Below are 22,731 nucleotides of genomic sequence, written 5' to 3' on the forward strand. Positions count from 1 at the left end.
ATCAACTATCACTGTATAGTGCATTATTTTGTTTGACAAAGTAGTGATTTTTTTTTTTTCCTTGTATCTTTGTTAGATTCCATGAAAGTTAGTTATGAGTTTGCATCATGCAGTATGGCAGTACTTAATTTGTAAGGGTTATGACCAGAAGTATCCTGTGACTTAAAAAATGCCTCACTGTTTTACTCTGCTTAAGGTTCTTGAGCACTGTGCTGGAGGTTGGTCATGTGGTGTTTTCATTTTTCTTTCTCACAAACGAGTTTAGAGATGCTCTTTGTCTTCTACAACATCTACAGTTCAAGCTATTATGAAAGCTTTAGATTATTGCATACACAAATTGAAACAGGATTACCTCTTTTGATCTAAATAGCTACTAGCTAGAACTTTATGTGGCTTGATGGCTATTCCTCTTTGATAGTTTTTTGTATTTGTAAGTAATTTCTTGTACAAGTTAGACTAAGCAATTTGCTTGTGATCTTGAACTAAGAAAAATATTTCTTTGTAAAGAAAAGGGTGTATCGTTGATAGTTAGACTTGACTTGAAAGGCTACTTATACACAGGACTTAGTAAAAGAAGATCAGAATAACATATTTGTATAGGAATTAAATTACTTAACAGTGATTCTCGGTGGAGAATATACTTTCTCGAATCCTTTGAAAATGTTGCATGCATACCTAGTGTCTGTAGTAAGTTCTGTGCTTTATACTGATTAGCTATATAAAGTCAAGCAGTATGTCAGTATGGGTACCTTGTCTCTAGTTCTCCCAAATGCATTTTATCTAGTGCTTCCAAGTTTTTGTATGTACTGTCCTGTAGCCATACTCTACAAGTGGAAAAGCAGCTGCTTTTGGAGAGGGGAGGAAAGAAAGGGTAAAATTGGTAAAACTGTGCTTAAAACTTGTAGAGGCTTTTGACACGACTGACTTTACACTGATGAATGTAGTCATGCTAATACTTGAGTATGTAAATTATACAGAATTAAAAAATAGGTTTTTTTTATATGCACGTTTTCTAAAACTATATTATTGATCTTTGTGCATGATGATAGTAACTCTTCTTTCATCACATGTTGGTGCTGTTTTGACAGATCAAGAAAAACATCCATGAATTAAAACTTGAGTACTAACAACATTAAAGCTGTGCATATGCTAGATATAGACTAGATTGAACATAGAATAATCCTTGTTTGTCATTCTCTTATTAAAGTTAGCTATACTTAAGACTGCATAATTTTTAGCAGGACAAGGGGAAATGGTTTTAAGTTGAGGGAGGGAAGACTTAGGTTGAATGTTGGGGGAAATTTTTTACAGTGGTGTGGTGTGGTGAGGTGCTGGCACAGGCTGCCCAGAGAGGTGTCATCATCATCCCTGGAGGTGTTCGAGGCCAGATTGGATGGGGCCCTGGGCAGCCTGGTCTGGTATTAAATGTAGAGGTTGGTGGCCCTGCATGTGGCAGTGGGGTTGGAGATTCATGATCCTTGAGGTCCCTTCCAACCCTGGCCATTCTGTGATAATTTTTCTCAGTGTACTAAAACACTGTATTTCAAGATGTTTCACTTTGTAGGTTTTGTGAATGACGAGTTTTGCTAATTTTGATTTGCAATACTTTAGAATACTTTAGGCATGTCAGGGAGAAAATCTATTAAGGCAAATGGATGGCTGAGCACAGTCATTGTATTTTGTCTTTAACTTAAACAGAATTAAAGTGCAGACTGCTTTCTGACTGATATAATGCATAATTCATATGTGTATTCTATGTTTAGGTTTAATCATAAAAATGGAGCATTACGCATCATACATAGGATGTGGGATTTCTGAGGTGCCTTTATCTGATGCTGCTCAGAGGATTATGTCAGCTTTGCAGTCTATTCCTACAGGAGTACAGACTAGCAGAAAAAATAATCAGAGTAAGTCTTGGCATTCTTAAGTGTCTCTCTTTCCAGTTGAAAAACTGAAATGCAAGCACACAACATGGAACCTCAGGAATTAAGAAATAACTGTAGCATTTGATGTGTCTTTCCTGGTTAAATATCACTGTGTGAGTGCAAGAAACTGGGATCTTGCTGTTAGCCTGAATTTTACTACATTTTTTTCCTTCCTAACCTGTAATAATATAAATGAGAATTTCTAGCCATTAACACTGTAAATCTGCATTAACTTGAATCTTCACTAGGTACTTGCAGTAGAGATGCTGAAAAATTGCAAGAAGCCCTGTGAGCTCTCCAGACTCGTCTTTTCTTCCAAAACATTCTCATTACCAACTCGCTCTGTGCAATTCTAGGGGAAAAAGTGAATGTAAGTTCCAGCGGTAGAGCGAGGTAGATAATGTTAATGGTGCGTCAGCACTTTTAGACTAGCTTTTGTGAAGTTTGAAGGCTAGGATGGCTTTCTACTGCCATCTGGTGATAATTCCTAGCATAAGGCAGGAACTGAAAGTTGTGTAGCCGCTTACGTATGTCATACTGAATACTGTGTGCTGCAGGAGAGAAAATAAGGTCTATTTTCTCAGGATGGTGAACTTGTAAGAAGAAGTATCTAGATACTTTAAGCAGTTAAGAGCACTGAATGCAAAATCGCTTATTATCATTGTTAGATTATAATCTTATTATTGTGGAAGAGTGAATTTTAGGTTTGGTTTTCTTGATGCATCCCACCAGTTAGGGGACTTAACTGGAGATAAATAACAAATTATACAGTGTGAGATGCCTACAATATTGTAAAGTAATATGCTTAGTTTCTTCTGGGGAAAGTAGTTGTCTTTTAAAATGCTTTTTTAGTCTTTTAAATACAGGATCCTGGTTTGCCTAGTCAAATCCTTATTCTAATAATCAAACGGTTTCAGTGAAAGGAAGTAGATTTCTTCATGCTTTGTTACTGAACAGCAGCATGTTAGGTTCAGAATTTCTTGCTGCTGGTAATGCAAGTTTTGTAGCAGAAATCGGCAGGATTTCTGGACCAGCAGTTAGAAAGGAATATGCATTTTGCTCATGAGTATTTTTTGGTTTCTTTTTTAATTGCTAGGCAATATAAGGATCTAGAGGTAAGAGTTCTAATTGCAGACTGCAGAGGCACATATTTCAGGAAACTTCTTTTACTGTGCTCATTGAAATTTTAAGTACTGCTTGCCTATTACCCTTCGTTCTTTTATTCCAGCCCTCATTTACTTCTCTTCTTGGACTCCTGGGTGGTGTTGAGGGAAGAAAAGGAGAAGGCATATCTTAACCTTTTCATTCACATTATGTAAAGTCCTGAAATTACAAAGCCTTCCTTAAACTTTCAGAAGAACTCTAGGCTAAAATATCACTGGTAGTTCAGAGGTGGGCCCAGGTTAGCAACTATGCTGTGGCCTGGGGTTCTGTCTTAAACCCAGCACTGACAGCCACAACTGTGCTGTTATGCTGGCCGTGACTCACCTTTCTGTCAGTTTGATCAGTCTGAGTTTTCCTTGCTCTCTTCTTGTCTGGTCTTAAAACCCATTCTCTTGCAAGGATGAGCAATGTGATAAGAATTAACTTCTCAATGGAGCGTGGTCAATTTTTTTTTTCTAGGTCATATGCAAATAAAATATTTTATTGAATACTATTTTTGAGGATAGTATTACCTGACAACACGTTACACTATTTATAAATATCGTTGTTTGTAAGTATCTGAAGTGTGGAAGTTGAATGGATGGAGCTGGGCTCTTCGCGGGTGTTCAGTGTCAGGATAAGGGGCAACAGGCAAAAGCTGTAACACAGGAAGTTCCATACAGATACGAGGAAGAACTTCTTCACTGTGAGAGTGACAGAGCATTTGAACATACTGTCCAGAGAGGCTGTGGAGTCTCCTTCTCTGGAGATTTTCAAGATCTGGATGTCTACCTCTGCAACATGCTTTAGCAGGGGTATGGACTTGATTTCTTTGGAGGTCCCTTCCAGCTCCTGTGATTTTGTGTAAACTGTGGCACATGTTTGTTGTTTTTATTGTACATGCCTCTAGCGTTGCTTTGACAAAAATTGAATAGATTTTGAAGGATGGCAGTGTGCATGCTTACAATATTACAGTAAAGTGCCTTCTGAGTACCCTAGAAAACGTTTTCTGCTTTGTAGCAAAGTTGAATATCCTGTTTGTTGTTTTTTTTTTTTAAGGGAGACAGAGCATACTTCTGTGTATGCATGTTTCAGAACCTGCAGCCATTTTAAGCATGAATTGTGTTAGTCTGAGGAAAACAGCTGCCACAGAAAACTTGATAGCAATTATTTTATCTGTAGTAACAGGGTTGGTAATCTAGCACTCTGTAAGCTAAATTATATGCACTGATCAGGTTCGTTTGTGTTATAAAATATTTTCTTTTCTTAAAGGTAAAGAGAAGACAAAGGAAGATAAACTAGGTGATAAGGATACAGGTCTGAAAAATGAAAAGGCAAGCACACTGTAAGATAAAATACCACTAAAAAAAGCCACTGGTTTATAGAGGACTTGAAGTTGTTATTGACTAGTTCTTCCCTAACAAACTGTGTTGCAGTACATTGCATACATTTGTGGTTTAGATAACTTTCCTCTTTAATCTTATTTTGCACTTGCTGTCTATTTGCCTTAGAGAGTCTTGGCCCCACCTTGCACTGCTTATACAGTCTTTTCTGACAGATTGACCAGAAATAAATTAAGAATGTTGCCAAATTCAGGTAGTTAATATAGTTTTAAATTGTTCTCACACCTCTATGACTGAAGAAACGCTAGCATCTGAAAATACCCTGCAAAATACTGGAAAGAACTTTTTGTAGCAGTAGTGAAGTGTCTTATGTTTTGTAAATTATCCTCTCATCCATAACTAGCCCATGTAATTCCCATGTGGGGAACAGAACAGTTCTAGAACAGAACCATTAGATATTATATCCTTTCCATTAGCTGTTCTAAATTAACGCATTGTTCTGTCTACTGAAAGTCCTTAGGGCAGCTGTGTGGGTGAAGATTAAATTATTTTACCATCCATCTCTGGTGCTTCCATAGGCTGCTACTAGGTGTTTCACAATCAAAGTGAGCTGGTTCACAAGAAAAATGCGTGCAAATTGGGAAGTTTAATTTTTCTGTTGAATCATCTCCCTGAATTTATTTAATGTGCATGCAGGTACACATAAGGAAGAAATCTTTTACAGTGAGGGTGGTGAGACCCTCACACAGGTTGCCAGAGATGCCCCATCCCTGGAGGCTTTCAGGGCGAGGCTGGACCAGGCTCTGAGCAACCTGATGTAGCTGTGGATGTCCCTGTTCATTGCAGGGGAGTTGGACTAGATGGCCTTTAGAAGTCTGTTCCAACTCTGATTCCAGGTGCTACTCCAAGAATGGAAATGGCTAACTGGAACAGTCCCAACTTGGGTTGAGGTTGAGTTCTATTGAGTTGGTCAAATGATTTGCAGGTATTAAAACTGAAGCCCTATCCCAGCTGCAAATCCCATAGCCTTCCTTACTCCAACTCTGGAGATTATTGCTCACTTCTGCAAGTCCATCTAGGAGGCTTGACATGGGGTAGCTTACTGCAAATTTAATTGGCTCTTAGATGGGCTTCATGAGAATGATTTAAGCCATAGATGGATGTAAATAGTAGTGGAAACCCATCCTGTAATGTTGAGGAGATAAATTTTGACTCACCACATTTAGCAAGATTATTCTACATAAATTATGGAACTACATCTTCTGACTTTGAAAGCCTGTTATTTACTTCCAGCTATGTCATTATTTCTAATAGATGATTGGTTCTTCCCCGAGGCGGCTGCTGCTGCTTTGTGTTAATCATTGTTCAACTCTATTATTCTGACTTGATAATTAACATTGTTTTGTTCCTATTTTTGAAGTTTTAAAAAGATAATTACTTACTGCTGATTCTATAATTACTTTGGTGTCCTAATTCAAATTCTACTATGTGTTAAACAATAAAAACTGGTTGTAATTTGACTGGAGAATATACTTGAGTGCAATAGCTGTCTGTCTACAGTTCTTACACATTCAGTCCTTCTGAGCTGATATTTTCCCACCTAAGGATATAAGTATAAAATCATTTTTTATATATATGCTATTTGGCCTATAGTTTCCTTAAGCTGGCTCTTTTCTGATGTTATCACTAACTTTTTTCTGTAGAGCATCACATCTTGAAAAGCTAAGCTGAATGGACTCATGTATGTTCTTTTGTGTCTCCTAATAAGTTGAAAAATTGGTTCACTGAACATTTTCTGATTTATTTATTTTTTTTCCCCCCAGGAGATCAGTGATTCCATAGTTGCCTTATTAAAATCACCTGCCAGCTCTGAAAAAAGTACTGCTGGTGAGATAGTCAGGATGGCACATACCAAAGAAATACTTTGCTGTCAAGATAACAAAATATTGGGCTTCTACCAGGAATTAGGCTCTACTAAATGGGGATATAAGGAGAGAAACCTTACAGTAGAAGAAAGAAACATGGCAGATGGTGAAAAGAATTTAGTTACCCCCCTTAAAAGAAAGCAAGAGGTACCTACATATTGTTTGGGGAAAAAAAGATTGCTTGTTAAGAAACACATTTCACATGAGAGGAGATATAACTGGACTTCCAGACAAGCAGAGCATTCTGAAAATGATTTTTGTGATATCAGGAGTTTAGGATATGAAGAAAAAAGAGAATTAATTGCAAATATAGAAGAAGCAGTGGCTTTTGTAACTACCATGATATTTCTAGATGGTTCTTCACAGCTTAACACAGAGCAGGTTAGTGAATTGTGGGTTTTTTGTGATGGTTTTGCTGAATTATTTGAACTGTGCATGTGGCTGGTTAATATAAAGCCATGTTCATTGGGAGGGTGGAATCCGGAGCAGTTTCAAACATTCTTGCTTACCAAAATACTAATTTATAATGAGATAAATCTTCATACTTCTGGCTGCCTTTTATTCTTAGTTATCAAGTAAAATCTAAAGAAATTGGAACCTCTTGGGCTAAGCACTCATTAGCATACATCAAGCAAGACTTTAAATATTTTTTTTCTTCTTCCTACCTTGGCTGTCACTGTAGTTTGTTGGTTCTTTTTTTTTAGGGATGAAGCATTTGCAAACTCCTTTATTATGTCAATGGTGTATACAGTAACTACTGTACCTTGTAGTTTTCATATTGTAAAATACTTGGGAAATTTTTTTGGCATTGCATAAAAGATCTCAGAGGAAACACTGTTGTAATTATACTTAACAGACCACCTTAGCCTCATCAGTAAAGGGAATTGCTGTATTAGTGAAGAGTCAAACAGATCGCCTTTGCTCTCTCAATTTCTCTTCAACTGCCAGTACTTGGAGCTCTGCTAGTCAAAGTGATAAATTCATTTATTTGGAAACTGAATGCTCTTCCCTTTGGGAGCAAGAAGAACAGGCTCACAACAAATTTGCCCGGTAAGAGTTTGTAAGAATAAAGCAACATTCTGCTTTCTGTATGGCTTTGGCTGTGATGATATTGATGACTTGATTTCTTTGCAGGAGGAGGCTGGGATTATGATAATATTCATTTAATATACTAATACACAATCCTTAAGTATTATATCAATTTATAATATTAATATATTCACCTAGAAATGCTGTGTGAACACCCTACAATGATATGGCTCAAAAGACATAAATCTCAAATCTCACGAGATTTTTCTTTTTTGTATCTAATCTTCACTTCCTCCCTGCATTTCTTACATAGTAATCTTAGGACATTGTAAATAGCCTTTTTGATCTCTGGTAATATTTTTCATTTTGGAGCATAGGGAGCAGTAGGCTTTTAAGATGACTTTTGAGATGTTGAATGAGATTTTCTTGTTATCCAGTAACAGCGAAACATCCAAATTACAACAACGTTTTCTGCATCTGTTTAATAGTTGGGCTAAATTTTTCAAGTTGGGTTTTATTTTGAACTTCCAGTTAATATAACCAAAATGCATTTTTATTCCTTATTAACTTTGAAGTAGTATCCTATTAAGGGAGGAATTAGATTGATTTTTCACTTCAATAGTCACATGATAAAACTTTTTCATAATGCTTTATGATTTTCAGTAACAACTGATTTATTGTAAACAACTGAATTTTAGGATTTAAAGTACTTCAGAACAACAAAAACTCAAGAACAAAGAAGTTAAATAAGTATTCTACCTATGCATTTTTTTCTAAATGCTTATTGCAAGAATGGTGAGGTTGTTTAATAGTGATTCTACAATATACTCAGAAATACCTTATGACCTAAAAAATTTAAAATAAAAGATTTTAAACCTGTCCAAGAACTGTGGTTTCATTTCATTAACAATAAATCAACATGAAAGCCCTATAAGGAATAATCTTTTTATGCTGTCGAAAATAAAGCTTACTGGAAACAACACGCATGATTAGTGAAATCTATACATAGTTCTATTTCAAATGTCGTGGATACAGGAACTATAGATGCTTTCAAAAAAGAATGGGAAGATATGGAAAAATGAGAGTAGAACTAGTTTTAAGCAGCCTTTGAGCAGTAGGCAGTTAGAGCAATTTAGATTGTCTAGTAACTTTAGAAGATTCTGTGATCTCATTTAGACACCTTAAAGTATTATAGGGATGCAAGTTGCTCTTTTGGATTAAGATTGTGTTTAATTCTAAGTGTCAGGATTTCCTTATGCATGCATGGTAAGCCATCTGTTACTGTGTTTAAGTACAGAATGAAGATTCAGGTATTGAATTGAAAAATTAATATTCAAATACAATACTATATTCTTATTAAAATAAATGCCTTGTATTAGCTGTTCAGTTTAGTGCAACTTGCTAATTAAAAATATAAATTAAATGGCTTAACTAAATCTAATAGCAGTATAGTGCATATTCAAAAACTTTTTCTGTGCAGGCAAGTGTTGTTTCAAATACTACGTTGCAAAGTTCCAGTTATCTGCTTCAATGCAAAAGATTTCCTGAAGATAGTACTTCAAATTTATGGTAATGGAATTAGCTGGAAACAAGGTAACTGTCTAATCTATGACTTAATCCTGTAATCTGTGCCTGTGGCGTTAAAATTACGAGGTGTAGAAGCAATTAGATTAGTGGTTAGTTAAATACTGGAAAGCAGTTCTAAAACAATGGAAAAGAACATCTCTCTTGGGGAGTTTCTGAAGAGAGACTTTGCATGTTGAGGTGATGTATTTCTTCTTAGAGTAGGAATTGCTGAAACACTGAGAAGTTTAAGGATGATTTCCAGTGGAAACAAAAGAGTTCAACACAATCCTGTGTATACCTGAGAAGGTTAAATTGCCTTGAGCTTCATGTTCCCCATAGAAACTTCCTTAAACTGCCGTGTACCAACTAGTGGAGTACACAGTTATGTTAATTCAAATTGGTAAAGTACAGCATGCTTTGCCATTGGGATTCATTAAGGTTTCTGGGGGAGATATACAGGACTTGAGTCTTGACTACCATTTCACAGTTTGCAAATAATCGTGCTTTAATCTGCACCATCTCTTCTGGTCATTTTTATCTCAGCCTGACTCTGGTTATGCTGCAGTTCTTTCAGGTTGCTTCTGTCCTAGTTACATATCTTACTCCTAATGTTGCAGGTGTCCTACCCTTCCAAGGGCTGGGTTGTTGGTTGCAACTCTTTACTACTGAGCTGACTTAGTGAAAATCTTACTTGAGAAAGAGAGAGCGAATGGTTGGGATGTTTGATTCTTCATCACTATTAAACTGGAGACTCTTGTGTGCATTGTAAATAGAGATATTAGTAGAGGATCTCTGATATCTCACAAACACTGTTTGGTAGCAGGATTCTCTTTTCCATGTGTTCTGGGAAGAATTCAGATTTTTATTTTAAAAAAAGTGCACACTTCAAGCAGTCCTCACATGAACTTGTGGATGTCCAGCATCTCATTGGACAATGCCTTCCTGCAACCTCTGGGTGTCTTTCCAACAGCCGTCAGCTGCCTGCAGTGTTACTGCCCCTCAGTGAGGCTGTGTTGCTCAGTCTGCCTCTTCACAGTGCGTCATCTAAGTTGATGGCAAGCCTGTACAGTACAGTTGTGTAAATTTCATTTAATCACTGTAGAGATTATTTCCTGCTGAAAGAATAGTAAGAGTCCTATGGGTATACCTAAATCTTATTTTCCAAGTGAATTCAGGGCTTTGTCTACTTCCTTGCGCTGCATCATTCCAAATCAAGGTAGTCTCCCAAAAAAGAGAAGGAATCTCTTAGTAGTGCACTCAGCAGGGTGTCCTTGAGACAATTTCTGTGGCTGCTCCTTAGTATCTGTTAGCTTCCAAGGTGAAGAGCTTGTTTGTATTTGAAGAAAGGGGTAGTGAGCTATGTAAAATCTTCGTGTGAAACCATGCAGCTAAAGTATCTTTCATTTATCTGGCTGCTCCAGCACAGGCCAAGCTGTTTCAGGAGAAAAAAGGTCTTGTTCCCTGTCATCTGGCAAGCAGCAACAGAAAGTGCTTTTCAGCAGCAGTTAAATCAGCAGAGATGAACAAGCCTGGTTCTCATCAGACTAGTCTTGTAGCTGTCACATATGTAATGGATGTTAAACTTTCTTTCAGCTAATTGAGTCTGAAGGTTGTATAGCTGGGAATTGATTAATTTATATGAGTATGTACCTAATTACTTAGAGATTCCTTAAGAGGGTGCTTACGTCTATCTTTGGCTATATCTCAAAATTCTAGTTCTCCACCCTCTTCTCTGTGGTATTACAGTGCATATGACATTAAACAGCACTAGGTTTGTTCAATCCTATGTAGTTATGTGGATCTGAGAGAAAGTGCAGCATAAACACGTAAGGTTCTGCAGGACAGAAGTGTTTGATTTTTGAGATCAAAGCATTATGTACTCATGTGAATTCATATATTCATATGTTGCAGATCTTAAAAGTGATTGCTAGAAAGTATTTATTATTTTAGGTCTATTTATAATGTGTGTCTACAGGAGAGATGGACAAAATTTTCGAAGTATTTATCTACCTGGGAGGTAACTTAAATATTTTAATTGTCAGAAATAACTGATTTTTGTAGTTGCTGATAGTGTCGTGTTGGATCCAAGGATTGCAGCATGGCTGATAAACTCCAGTGACACAGTTCCCTCTTTTGAGTGCCTAATGCAGTATTTTGAAAAATCTTATTCAGTGGAAACAGTAAATACAGATACAGGTGCTTTGAGAAATTCTTCGGTAAGTAGTTTGTTTTAGTTGTTTTGGTTTTTTTTTTCTGGTTGATTTAAAAAAGGAAGGAGATGTTGAAAATGGTGCTTGTAAGAATATTGAAAAATTACAGATTATGCCTTTTGAATAGAAAATGATTATATTAATGCTGCTTGTTAGAAATCTAACTTTAAAAAGGGGGATGAAAGGAAGGGTTAACTGAATTCTACTAATATCGCACCTAATTTGCCAGGAACAGTTGCAAAATTCTGTATCCAAACCCTGAAGTTCAGTAGCAATGTTAATTAGTAGAAAAATTGGTCTTTTCTTTCAGCTGTCTGCAAACTAATTTCCAGCTTTTATTTCCAAAATGTCTGAAGTCTTGCTCCCTAATTCCTGGGAACTTTTAGCCTGTATTAGCTAACTGTTATTAATATGTTGCTGAATCTTACAACTTTCTGGTGAAGGTATCACATGTTAATAGTGATACTGAGGAATAGTAGGGAGTAAAATGTGAACCTTCACATCACAAGTATGATGTATGAGTTTTTATTCTCAATGAGAGTGAATGCTTAATGAATTTCATGAAGTTATTCCCAGTACTATGGAAATATTTTTCTGTCTACTGAGGTTTATATTACCGAGTGTTAAAGACTATTCTGCATTTTGTTAAAGATGTGTTTGCATTTTGGGGATCACATCTATTCTGAATTTTCGTTTCTCAGTTTATAATTCTGATTACTGACATCTTAGCAAATAATTAAGTCAAACCATTTGAAGTTAGTATCCAGTATATTCATGAAGAAGAACATATAGACAAATATGCAGTTGGATATGAATTCTAAAAGAAGCAATAGTCTCTTACCACAGCCTTGGTCTTGGAAAGCAAAAGTGGCAGTAGGGTTTCAATAAGTAATGGGATTCCTGTGTAGCTGACATCAAAAGAATGAAGTAGGGTGAACAAAAAATATCTCAAGCTCTGTAGTATAGAGATATACATATTGACAAGTGCATTATGGCAATTTTGTATATATGTGATTTTTCTCTTTACAGTTTCTGTATTTTGTTTTGCCATCTTTCTGCTAATTGACTTGCCAGACTCAATTGTTTTTTCTGTTTTTAGAATGAACTAAAACTTCCTGCAGCTAAGTGTCTTCCACATTTCTGTTACTCTTGGCACAACATTTTTCTTAAAAATTAGAGTTAGATCGGTGTAATAAAGTCCTTCTGGTGGTTCTTTTTTGTCTGTGTGCCAGAATGCTTTCCTCTGTGATTTGTTACAATTTGTTGTAACAAATAAACTATTTTTGATCAATTCTGACTTTGTATTTGTGCACCTACAAGTAATTTGGATTCCTTCTTCCTTCTCTTTGGATCAAATAATGGATGAAGCGTTGCTGATAGACTGCAGCTGCAGTAATGCCTCAATTCCAGACTTCTCTTTTTCTTCACATAAAGATAGGGCTCTCTTGCAGACAATAGGCCAAAATTGGGAGTTCTGTAAATGAGGCAGGCTTTTATACACTGTATGGGGGATAGATTGTTTACCTTCTGATTGACAGCTGAATCTTGCACTGCGAAGGCATGGGAACATGTGTTTAAATGTACTGATATCTAAATCTGTAGAAACACAACCAGGAGTTTCTGAGAGTCCACATGAACACAGCAAAGTAGTAATATATACAACTCAGGGAGCAATTCCTGCTAAGGACTGCTCAAAAAGAAAAAGCTCTCCAGAGCTACCTTTTCTCAAAGTCAGGAAGGTCCTTAGCTTCCTAGAGAAAGAGGAAGGGAGTGATCCTTCCCCATCTTATTTGAAGATCTATTTAGTCTGTACAGATTTTTCTTGAGGAAGGTATTGAAGTTTGCTCAACCACTTTGATTATTCTTGCCCGCTTTTGCTTAAAAAAAATTACATTTCTGTCTGTGCAGATGAAAAGCCCTACAGGACCACAGTGTTCTGACATCAGACCTGTAAGAAAATATTCTTGGCAACAATCAGTGATAATCTTTCTGTTTTACATCATAATTCGTGGCTTAATGACATCCAGTTGAGTACCATGTCCAGTGATACTGCATCTGGTTATATTGCACATAATCTTTTTTTTATTACTTACTTGGAATATTTCATTCAAACTGAAACATTAACTTCATTTTTCTGTGCAATCTTAGACCATAATGTAAATCTGATAGCAAGTAAAATGCTTTTGCATTCTCATCCCAGAGGGACCGAAGGAAATCTTCTGTATACATCAAATGTAAACCATGGAACTGGAATGAGTAGCACAGTCAGATTTGGTACAATGATTTCTGAGAACTTAATCTGGTAATCAAAACATTTTCCAGCTCAGTTTGAGTGGAAAAAGCAGAAGATTTGTTTCCAGATTTTTTTCCAACTCTAGTTATTTTACAATAGCTGTAAGGTAACAAGATCATAGACTATCTGCAGGTCTGTAGAGAAATTTCTGCATCTCATAGCGAAAGAGCCACTCTTTGTGTTCCATTAGGGATGCAAATAATAGAATGAGCACAGAATAATTAGGACTCTTCTAATATATCACATAGATACACCATTCATCCTGAAGATATATTACTTCCAAAATGCCCAAGGAGCCCTGTCAGTGCTTTTTTTAAGTGGGAAGCCTTCAGATGATTTCATAGCCACTGTCATCAGTCTACCTACTATTCTTGACAGAAGGATGCCTTTATCTCACTTTGGAGATGGATTTTAAATTTATTTGGAGCACTGACTATGTATATTAATTTAGTAGAAATGATCGTGGAATACCCTGCTCACAAAAAACTAGCCACATCTAAGTCAGTCTCCAACTACGTAGATATAGAGGAGGAAGCACTGAATGTGATCTGATTATCTTCCAAAGAAGATAGGATTCTAATGGTCCCAAAATTCCTTTTTCCTCTAAATCTTCCATCTGATATGCATTTTACTGATGTTGTCAAACAAGAATTACTAAGCTTGAGCGTTCTGCAGTTCTATATGCTACAGATTTTTTTCCAGACAATTACTGACAGGAATCTGCAGTCAGTACTATGCTGTGTCTAGCATAATTATCTTGCATTTTGGATTTCTACACTTGCCCAAAATTCCATAGTCTCATGGAATATGATGTAGATATTCCCTTTTTGGCTTTTCTCAGGCTGGTTTTACCTTCCTGGATTATTAATGCCTCATGCCAAGTAATTCTACATCTACCTTTCTAGATAGCTGGTCTACAGAGAGAAGAAAGAATCAGGAACTGCCCCTGTGCTCTCCTTGTGAGGAGGCTGCAGTCCACCGTAACCCCATCTTCTATGGGCTAAACAAACCAAGGGATCTCGGACGCTCTTTCCACGTCTTCCCCTCTAGATCCTTCACCATCTTTGTTGCCCTGAGCAGATGAACTTCCATGTAGTTAAATTGAATCTAATGTATCTAGACAAGTTTCAACTTAAAAAGACATCTTAGAATAATTTTAAAGTTTTCTGTTGGTTCAGCATGTGGCTTTTGATTGCATTCTCTGTATGCATATCAAAACAATCTTTTAGTCATCCAAATAAGATAGTATGACTCTGTGTGAAACACCCCTGCAGAAGAAGGAGGTGAATAATTTGCCACAGAAGAAAGACAGTACTGATAGCAGTTAAATTCTTTGCAGTTTTGGAAGTTAATAGTAGAATTCTGAATTCAACATCACACACGGTCTGTACAAAATGTAAGTAAAGGAACAAGTAAAATCTTGAATGCTTATTATCTCTTTTTTTTTGTAATTTTTGTTTTTGGTAGCTCAGAGTCAGGTCACAACAGTTGGAGGTCTTAAAATGTTCCTATTGTATTTAACACTACTAGAGGGAAATGCAGGAAATATATTTTGATAGCTTAATCACTTTAAAAATTGTGCTCTGAATATTTTAATACTAATATTAAAAGTCTTTTATTTTTTATCAGCATCAAAACTTGATTATGAATTTGCAAAAACTTTATACTATAATGATGGGCCTCGCTCATGACTTACAGGTAAGAGTTGATAAGTAGTTACTCAGCAATAATTTCTGAGGAGTTATCGCAAAGTGGTGTGGCTTCTCATTCAAATCAGAATCTCTTATGGAAATAAAATAGAAGGTTTCAAACTTCACTGCTTTATAGTACTAGACAACATGTAAGATGAAGTGGTCCACCAAATTTACCATTGTCTTCAGAAGAATGAAATGTTTACTCAAAGCAAATGTTGAAGAAGTTTCCTCTACAAGAGTTAACTATTTAGATGAAGATCCTAAGAACAGGAAAAAATCAGAAAGTTGTGTTTCTTCGTTCTATATTTTAAAGCTGTATGAACAATCCAAAAACTGTTAGAGTAGAAGCAGTGTCATTGATTTGTCTCAGTAGACATGTTTAGAGATTCTTTGAGCACAAAAACTTAGCATGTCTGTTACTGGATGTTGTATTAGTCCTCGGTGAAGTTCAGAATACATCTCAAGAATTTTTAGGAGCTTTTAATGCTCTGATTTGTTTTTTTGTGATTATATATCTGAAAAGGTTTCAAACTTTAGGGATATGCTCAGGTTCTGGTGAAAGTTGCATAGATTCATAGAATGGTTTGGTTGGGAAAAGATCACTTAGTTTCAGCCTCCCTGCCACGACAGGGACACCTCCCACTAGATGAGGTTGCCCAAAGCCCCATCCATCCTGGCCTTCAGTGTTTCCAGACATAGGGTATCTGCAGGTTCTCTGAGCAACCTCTTCCAGACCCCTACCACTCTCATGGGAGAGAATTTCTTCCTAACATCTCATCTAAACTTGTCCTGTATAATGAGATACTACAGGCTTTCCTTGAAACTGATTTAAAATATAGTGTAAGGGATGAGAAAATTAGCTGATGGAGACATGTTAGGCTGGATTTTTTAAGTGGCCCAGCAATTGTTCTATCTGTGAAAGAAGGCAACATAAACACCTACGGTACAGCAACACCAACCACAAGCCTACAGAAATTCTGAGAGAACTATTGTTATCTGACTGCTGCAGTGATCAGAGGAAAAAAAACATCTTGATCTTTGCAACTAAATTGGGCACATAGTCCCACCTTTCTAAATGTTCCTAATGAAAATGAAATATTGAATTTTGAGTGGTTGCTTAGTTGCTCAAGTAAGAAAAAAGAATGAAGAAATGTTCTATTGTAGTGGACCTTATTCTAAAAATAATGTAGAAAAATGGTGTGCAAATTTCTTAATTACCATTACTGTACCTTTCCTTATAAAACAATCTGATAATTGAATATAGTGTTTAGATGCTATAATTTACACTAGCTGGTATTTCATGCTTCACCCAGCCTTGTCTTTATAAAAATAAATGATGCATAAAGTGAAATACTGCTCACTGAAAAACTGATCTATATAATGATACTATCATACGGTTTTTAAATAAGGTTTGCTAATACTAGTGCTGATTTGTATCTTACTTTGCAGGTTCAAGGTTTGTGGAAATTATTTTGCACGTTAGAGCTTCCATTGATCAAAGTTCTGGCAGGTATGAAAGTTCAGCCCAAAATATGACATTTTACCATTTTTATGCAGCTGTTTATACTGAAGTAAATGTTATAATAACTAAATATTACATTATCCTTGTAATGCCCATGAATACCTACATGAGTTAGAATTTCAGTTTTGTAGCATGCAAGATTACACTTGTCAATTGTAAATGTTCTCAGTATTTAATTGTATTTGCAGTAATGGAAACTCATAAAATACATGTGGACAAACAAGAACTGAAAAAAACATCAGAGATTCTGGGGGTAAATTTTATCTTTATTTTTTTCACCCAAATGTTAGTACTTTTTTCTACAGCAAATCCCCTCTCTAGTTCACAAAGAAATGTAGATTGAAGGTATGCGAGCAATCCATTAAACCAGTTGGTAACCAATAGTGAGGTATCTCATTTGTAAGTAGTAGTCCAATATACTTAATAATGTAGGAAGTAACAGAGTATTGAAGAAAACAGTGTAAAAAGAATAATTCTGATGTTCTCTAATTTATAGTTGAGACTAAAAGAACTGGAAGAGGAAGCCCATCAAATTGCTGGAGAACGATTCCTTTTGACCAGCAGTAGTCAACTTAGAGAAGTATATTCATACTACTGTTATTACTTAAGCTATCTGTTCTTTAAACTGTTAATGGTGCAGGAGAATTATAAAGCATATAAATTTGTTCTTACAACTTCTGATTCTTTGCTGCTTTCCTAAGTTCTAATTATCTTTTCTGATTATAATGGAAGACATCTCAGTTAACTCATAAATCTGACAATTTGGCTAATCTGTATTAGAATGAATTTAAATAATGCATTTTATTTTAGCAAGTGCACTATTTTTAGAAATAATATTTAAAAGTAAAGATTAAATCTTTTTACTCCTGTTATTTTTCTCTTTTCTGCAGTATACTCTATTTTGCTTGGAATCTCTTTTGTAGACTGGAGTTCAGGAATCTAATCATTTTCTGTTCTTTTTCTTCACTTGAAGCACTGAAGTGTTTTTCTTAATGTAGGTACTGTTTGAAAAGTTAAAACTGCATACGCTGTGTGAAAAAATTCCCAAAACTGAAAGACAGCAAGTTGCATCCACCTCAGAAGTTGTGGTGAGATGAGATTATTAAACAATCTGCATTATTTAAAAAAACTAAGTTTTATGTCAGTGAAACTGTCATTTGTCTAGTTTCCTTTCCAATCTTCATTTATTTTTATGTTATATTAATCACACTTGATTTACTTATGCTAGAAATGACCAAGAAGGGAAATACTGCTTAAGATAGAAAAAGCAACTTTGTATTCAATACACATTTGTCAGAAACAAGGAAAATTACTTGTAGTTTCCTGATCTGAAATTCATGGTACCTTGTAGAACTTCGTATTGACTCTACATGTCAAATCTACGTAACTACAGACAGGCTAATAAATACTCTATCCCTGATAGTAAGAGAAGAATTACAATTGAAAATCTTTTGTCTGATAGAATTGCTTTTTTTTTTTTAACCTGAATGTGTAGTTCCGGAAATTTTTGTTGTGCTTCTACATATAAAATCTCATTTGATTCTTTTTATTTACAATTTTTTTTGTCAATTTACGATCTAAGTAATCTTGAAATCTCCTGGAGCTTGTATGATGGGACAAATGGGAGCTCTGCAGTTAGATTTTGATTGTATGAACACACACTTAAATATATGTTTATTATCCACTCATGTATGCATATATAAATATGTATTGCATACTTCTCCATGTTCTCTCTTGCTTAGATGCTGTCTAGCACAAAAATGAAACAAAGAACCATAAAAAATCCCCTCACTCTATGTGCCTTATTATTTCCTATGTTCTTGAGGAAAAGTTTCATGTCCACTTATCTTGTTGTCTCTCTCTGAAACGGGAAGGAAAACAAAATGCGAGGGGATAATCTCCAGCCCTCCTGCTGGAGGCAGGGATGAATGAAGGCTCTTCTGGGCCTGTGATGAGATTCTTTGGAGGACATAACAGTTTAGCAAACATTTCATCCTCTTTCATCTTGACAAGTGAATTTCATCCAGCAGAACTTCTGCTATATTTTACTTAACAGTTAAATATCAAATACTAATCACTGTTCAAATGGGTAAGTTAAGATAGTTAACTAACACCACTTAACAGCAAAACATAACAGTAATTCAGATTCTTTATCTCACAGCTAAGTAAGTTGCAAGATCTTCATCCTTTGCCTAAGCTTATGTTAGAATACCGGCAGGTGAGCTGTTGTTGTTACATGTAGTAGTTATATTTTTTGCTAAATTTGCTTGAGTATAACTTATTAGCAGCTAAACGAACAAGGTGACAAGAGCCTCCTGAAAATTCAAAATTACTTAGTTAGCTCTTATGCTTAATGTTTGGGTATTCAGTACATCAGTTTTCAATATAGATAAATAAATAAAATCCACACTTCTATTTTTGTGCTGCTTTTTTGTGTGGTTTGTTGACTGGGAGGTATAAGGTGTAAGATTCCAATAGGACTTTTGCTATTATCTTCATAGACCTGCTCTAGCCTATATGTTAGCACTTTGCTAACTTATTTTAGTAGGTCAATAGTAAGTATATATCATCTTCTCCTAGGGTAAAACTGTCTTATAAGAGAGTCTATGAAACAAACTCATGCACTTGAGATTAAGGTTTTTGATGTGTAAATCTCATTGTTATGTATAAGCATCTGTCTAATGCTCTCACGTAATTCAGGTTCGTAAGATGAAATCAACCTATGTGGATGGACTAAGAACATGCATGAGAAAGGTAATATATATTAAAACAACTCTAAAACATGGTATTTAAAATAAATCAAACTTATGAAATGATTACAATATTTGCAGTTCAAGAACTTTAATATATATATAATTAGGAAGTATTTCTTTTAGAATTTGTAATCCTAATTGCAGTGAGTTTTAATTAAGTTTATATTAATTAAACTAGAGAAATATGTCCTTTTTAGATGTATGTAATCACCCTCTTTTTGGGGATGATGGGGGTATTATTTTATTTGACTGCAGGGATTTATTTGCCCTACATGGAATCAGACAGGAACTGTGACTGGTAGACTTTCATCCAAACATCCAGTAAGTAAGCCTTTTAAAATTTAAATTTTTAAAAATAATGTCATCTACATACCATGCTACATACTTAACTTAGAAAATATTCTAGTAAGTCTAGCAATTGCCATATTGTATGTAAGTGGGAGACAGAAAAATTTATTAATGAGTATTGTACTCTAGAACAACTATTTTAATGAATAATTTCCATGATCATTTCATCAGAAACTTTATATATATGTTTTTTTACCTTAAGTTGATGTAGAAAGTGAGAACTGTAAGCCATACATGTACCTTCTAGATTGCTACTGGATAACTGCTTTATAATAAATTCCTGGTGTTCATAAACCCCTCCCTGTAAAGGATTGGTGAACCCTAGGATATACCCAGGAGATTACAGAGACGGACGAAGAGCACAAGAAGCCCTTCTCTTCTGGAGTTTGAGTTCAGGCCTTTCAGATAGAATCATCCTGTTATTCTGGAAGTCTTTCCAGGTCTTTTTATGGCTCTTTGTGCTTCATTTTGGCTATAATTTTTCCCATGTGTTCTTGTGGCTGGAGTGACTTTTGATGTTCTGGACTACTAGAAGCTTTGCTTTTGTGTAAATTCAAATTAAAAACCATCTCATATGCTGCGTCTCCCGTGCAGTTTTGGTTGCTTATGTTCCAAACAAAGGTTTCTTTAGATTTATGTTATTTGTTTTGTAAAGGAAGTGACTACATCTGTCTCCTTCCCCCTTTGACTCCATTTAATGTGTTAAAGTTTTTAATTACAGGGGAAATTACCAGACATGAGGCACAGAACAGGATTTTTTCAAAGAAACTGTGCTCTTCTTTCAGATGAATCCACATATGGATGTATGGATGATGTATATTTTTGCCTTTAAGTGGGTTTCTGTCAAAAGATAAGCTTACTCACATGATTTTTTTTCTTTTTTTTTTTTTTACATTTCTGTTGCAGCAACTTAGAGAAGGTTTCTTGGTAGAACTTGAATTCAGTGGCTTTCCATGTATGCATCTATTTTAGTTTAACTGTGCATTCTTTCCTCTCATTTGATTGCTGCTTTTCATTTGATTCCTCCTTCTTCAGTATGTGTTGCATAACTAAAACTTTTGTCACAAGTGTTATACAATGTATGTATCATGCAATACAGTACCTCACAAAAGAGACTCACGTTTGATATTGTAGTCTACTGCTGTAGAAGACTGCATATAATTGTGTGCTATGATTTGGTTTGAGATATAAACTTCAGTACTAGAATTAGATATTCTGTATTAAGATTTTTCCCTCCAGTCTTCTTCATCAAAGAGAACTGTCACTAACAAATTTACACTTCTATACTTCAGAATGTATTTCTATCTTTAAATTAAAAAACATAAAGCAATGGGCTTTGGGGATGTTTCCTTTCTTTGAGTATCAAAAAGTTACACTGGAGATGAGTAAAATTCTTTATCTCCTCAGAGCAGTTGGGGGGAAAAAAAAAAAAAAAAAGTAGTGAAATAAAAACATTGCTATTTCCCTCTAGGAAAAATAGTTCTACCAACTTGTCCAAACGGACAAAGAAATAAAATAATTTAACTTATCAAAGTGCACAGTGGCCTTTAGTTTGGAAATCAGAAACGTCATTAGAAAAATACATTAACTTGGGTATGCTGAATGTTAATGTGCTCAAAGAAGAGCCACAGGAAACCTAAAATATTGAATATATTTCAGTCTCTCTAGTAATGTCTTCTGTTATTGAATGCATTATAGAGAGTGGCTTGGTTGTTTATTAGAAGTCATGTGTTACTATCAGTGTCTGGAATATGAATAATAAATCACCTGTCTGGTATTAGTTCTGATAAAATAGAAAATCTCTTGAAGAGGCACTGTATGTGTACCCACACTGAGTGTATTTCTTCTGGGCTGTCTTCTGGAGTGAAGGAATGAACTGAGTCATTTAAAACTCAAGTGCAGTTTTGGGATAGTTTGTCCTGTGGCTTATGAACGGTATGGATGAGATACTGTGTATTTCTCTCTCTCCCTTAACGCTATTTCAATAGGTTTTACGTCCTTAACATACCCACACACATGCACACTGTGCAAGACAGACTGTGAGAATCAGGCTGTTAAAACTATTGGGATAGCTCTTGAATTTCAGGCATTTCATTGCAGATCTCATTGTGTTGCAGTTACACATCTCATTGTGACACTACCAATTTTTTATTCTTTTCCTGAAAGTTTAGGTCCCAGCATAAACAGAATTTCAACTTGGTACTTCAGGTTTGCATGGCAGCTCACCTCTACTCAAGCATCCTACTTTTGTCTCTCTCTTCCACGATTCATAGAAAGTTTTGACAGAGCTGATGCTAAGAGTAAAATGTAAAGTCTTTGTCTACTCTTCAAATTGCACTATTATGTATTCAGTTTTGTAAGCATGTTTTTGTACTCTGACCTAGTAACATGAATGATTTCTTCAAATGGGCAGATAGTGTGGATCTTACGTTTGCCTTGGTCTTACTTGAGTGCGTTTTGTCATCTTTTCTTTTTCAAAAAGTATGTTTATTGGAGTGCATTGAGGATAAGGGGAAGTCGGATATGTTCAAGGTTCACGTAAAACATCTTTCCAAAAGTTTCTTTCAGTGCCATTTAAGCTACAAATTCATTTTTAGGTAATTATGCTCTAACATTGACTTCACTAAAAAGGAATGGCTGTTTTGCAATGACAGCGTATGTGCTCTCTTGGACCTTTGCATTAAAAGAATTCAGTGTCATATTTTCTACAGGTGCAAACATCTATCACTCTGATATGCTGATAAAGTCAGAGCATTCATGCCATTTCTTACAGTTGGTCTGTGTTCTCTGGGTATCTCTCGCATTCAAAATATATTTTCGTTTTGTCTTGTTAATTTTCAGTATTTCAGTTTGTTTCAATGCTCTTGAGTTGCATGCTGGTTATGACTGCACTAACAGTACTAAAATAGGATCTCACTTTATGTGTTTAGAGTTTTTACAATCTCTTACTGCTGCTTTATTTTTAGAAATGTGTTCTAGG

At 35.5% G+C, this 22,731-nt stretch overlaps 1 protein-coding gene across 1 annotated transcript in view; it reads left to right on the forward strand.

Annotated features, from left to right (window-relative positions):
- The first annotated feature begins 56 nt into the window (after positions 1-56).
- The window catches only part of POLN (DNA polymerase nu), an 88,657-nt gene continuing 65,982 nt past the window's right edge, over positions 57-22,731 (forward strand). Inside the window, exons 1-14 of the mRNA XM_085223610.1 lie at positions 57-1,907; positions 4,341-4,402; positions 6,235-6,717; positions 7,193-7,386; positions 8,846-8,958; positions 10,993-11,147; positions 15,064-15,132; positions 16,578-16,638; positions 16,839-16,903; positions 17,147-17,230; positions 17,649-17,738; positions 18,812-18,868; positions 19,351-19,404; positions 19,659-19,724. Coding sequence (XP_085079736.1) covers positions 1,745-1,907; positions 4,341-4,402; positions 6,235-6,717; positions 7,193-7,386; positions 8,846-8,958; positions 10,993-11,147; positions 15,064-15,132; positions 16,578-16,638; positions 16,839-16,903; positions 17,147-17,230; positions 17,649-17,738; positions 18,812-18,868; positions 19,351-19,404; positions 19,659-19,724 — 1,716 coding nt within the window. The 5' untranslated portion in view covers positions 57-1,744. The remainder of the gene's footprint in view (positions 1,908-4,340; positions 4,403-6,234; positions 6,718-7,192; positions 7,387-8,845; positions 8,959-10,992; positions 11,148-15,063; positions 15,133-16,577; positions 16,639-16,838; positions 16,904-17,146; positions 17,231-17,648; positions 17,739-18,811; positions 18,869-19,350; positions 19,405-19,658; positions 19,725-22,731) is intronic.

Source organism: Meleagris gallopavo, chromosome 4, assembly GCF_905368555.1.
Source record: "Meleagris gallopavo chromosome 4, MGAL_WU_HG_1.1, whole genome shotgun sequence".
NCBI lineage: Eukaryota > Metazoa > Chordata > Aves > Galliformes > Phasianidae > Meleagris > Meleagris gallopavo.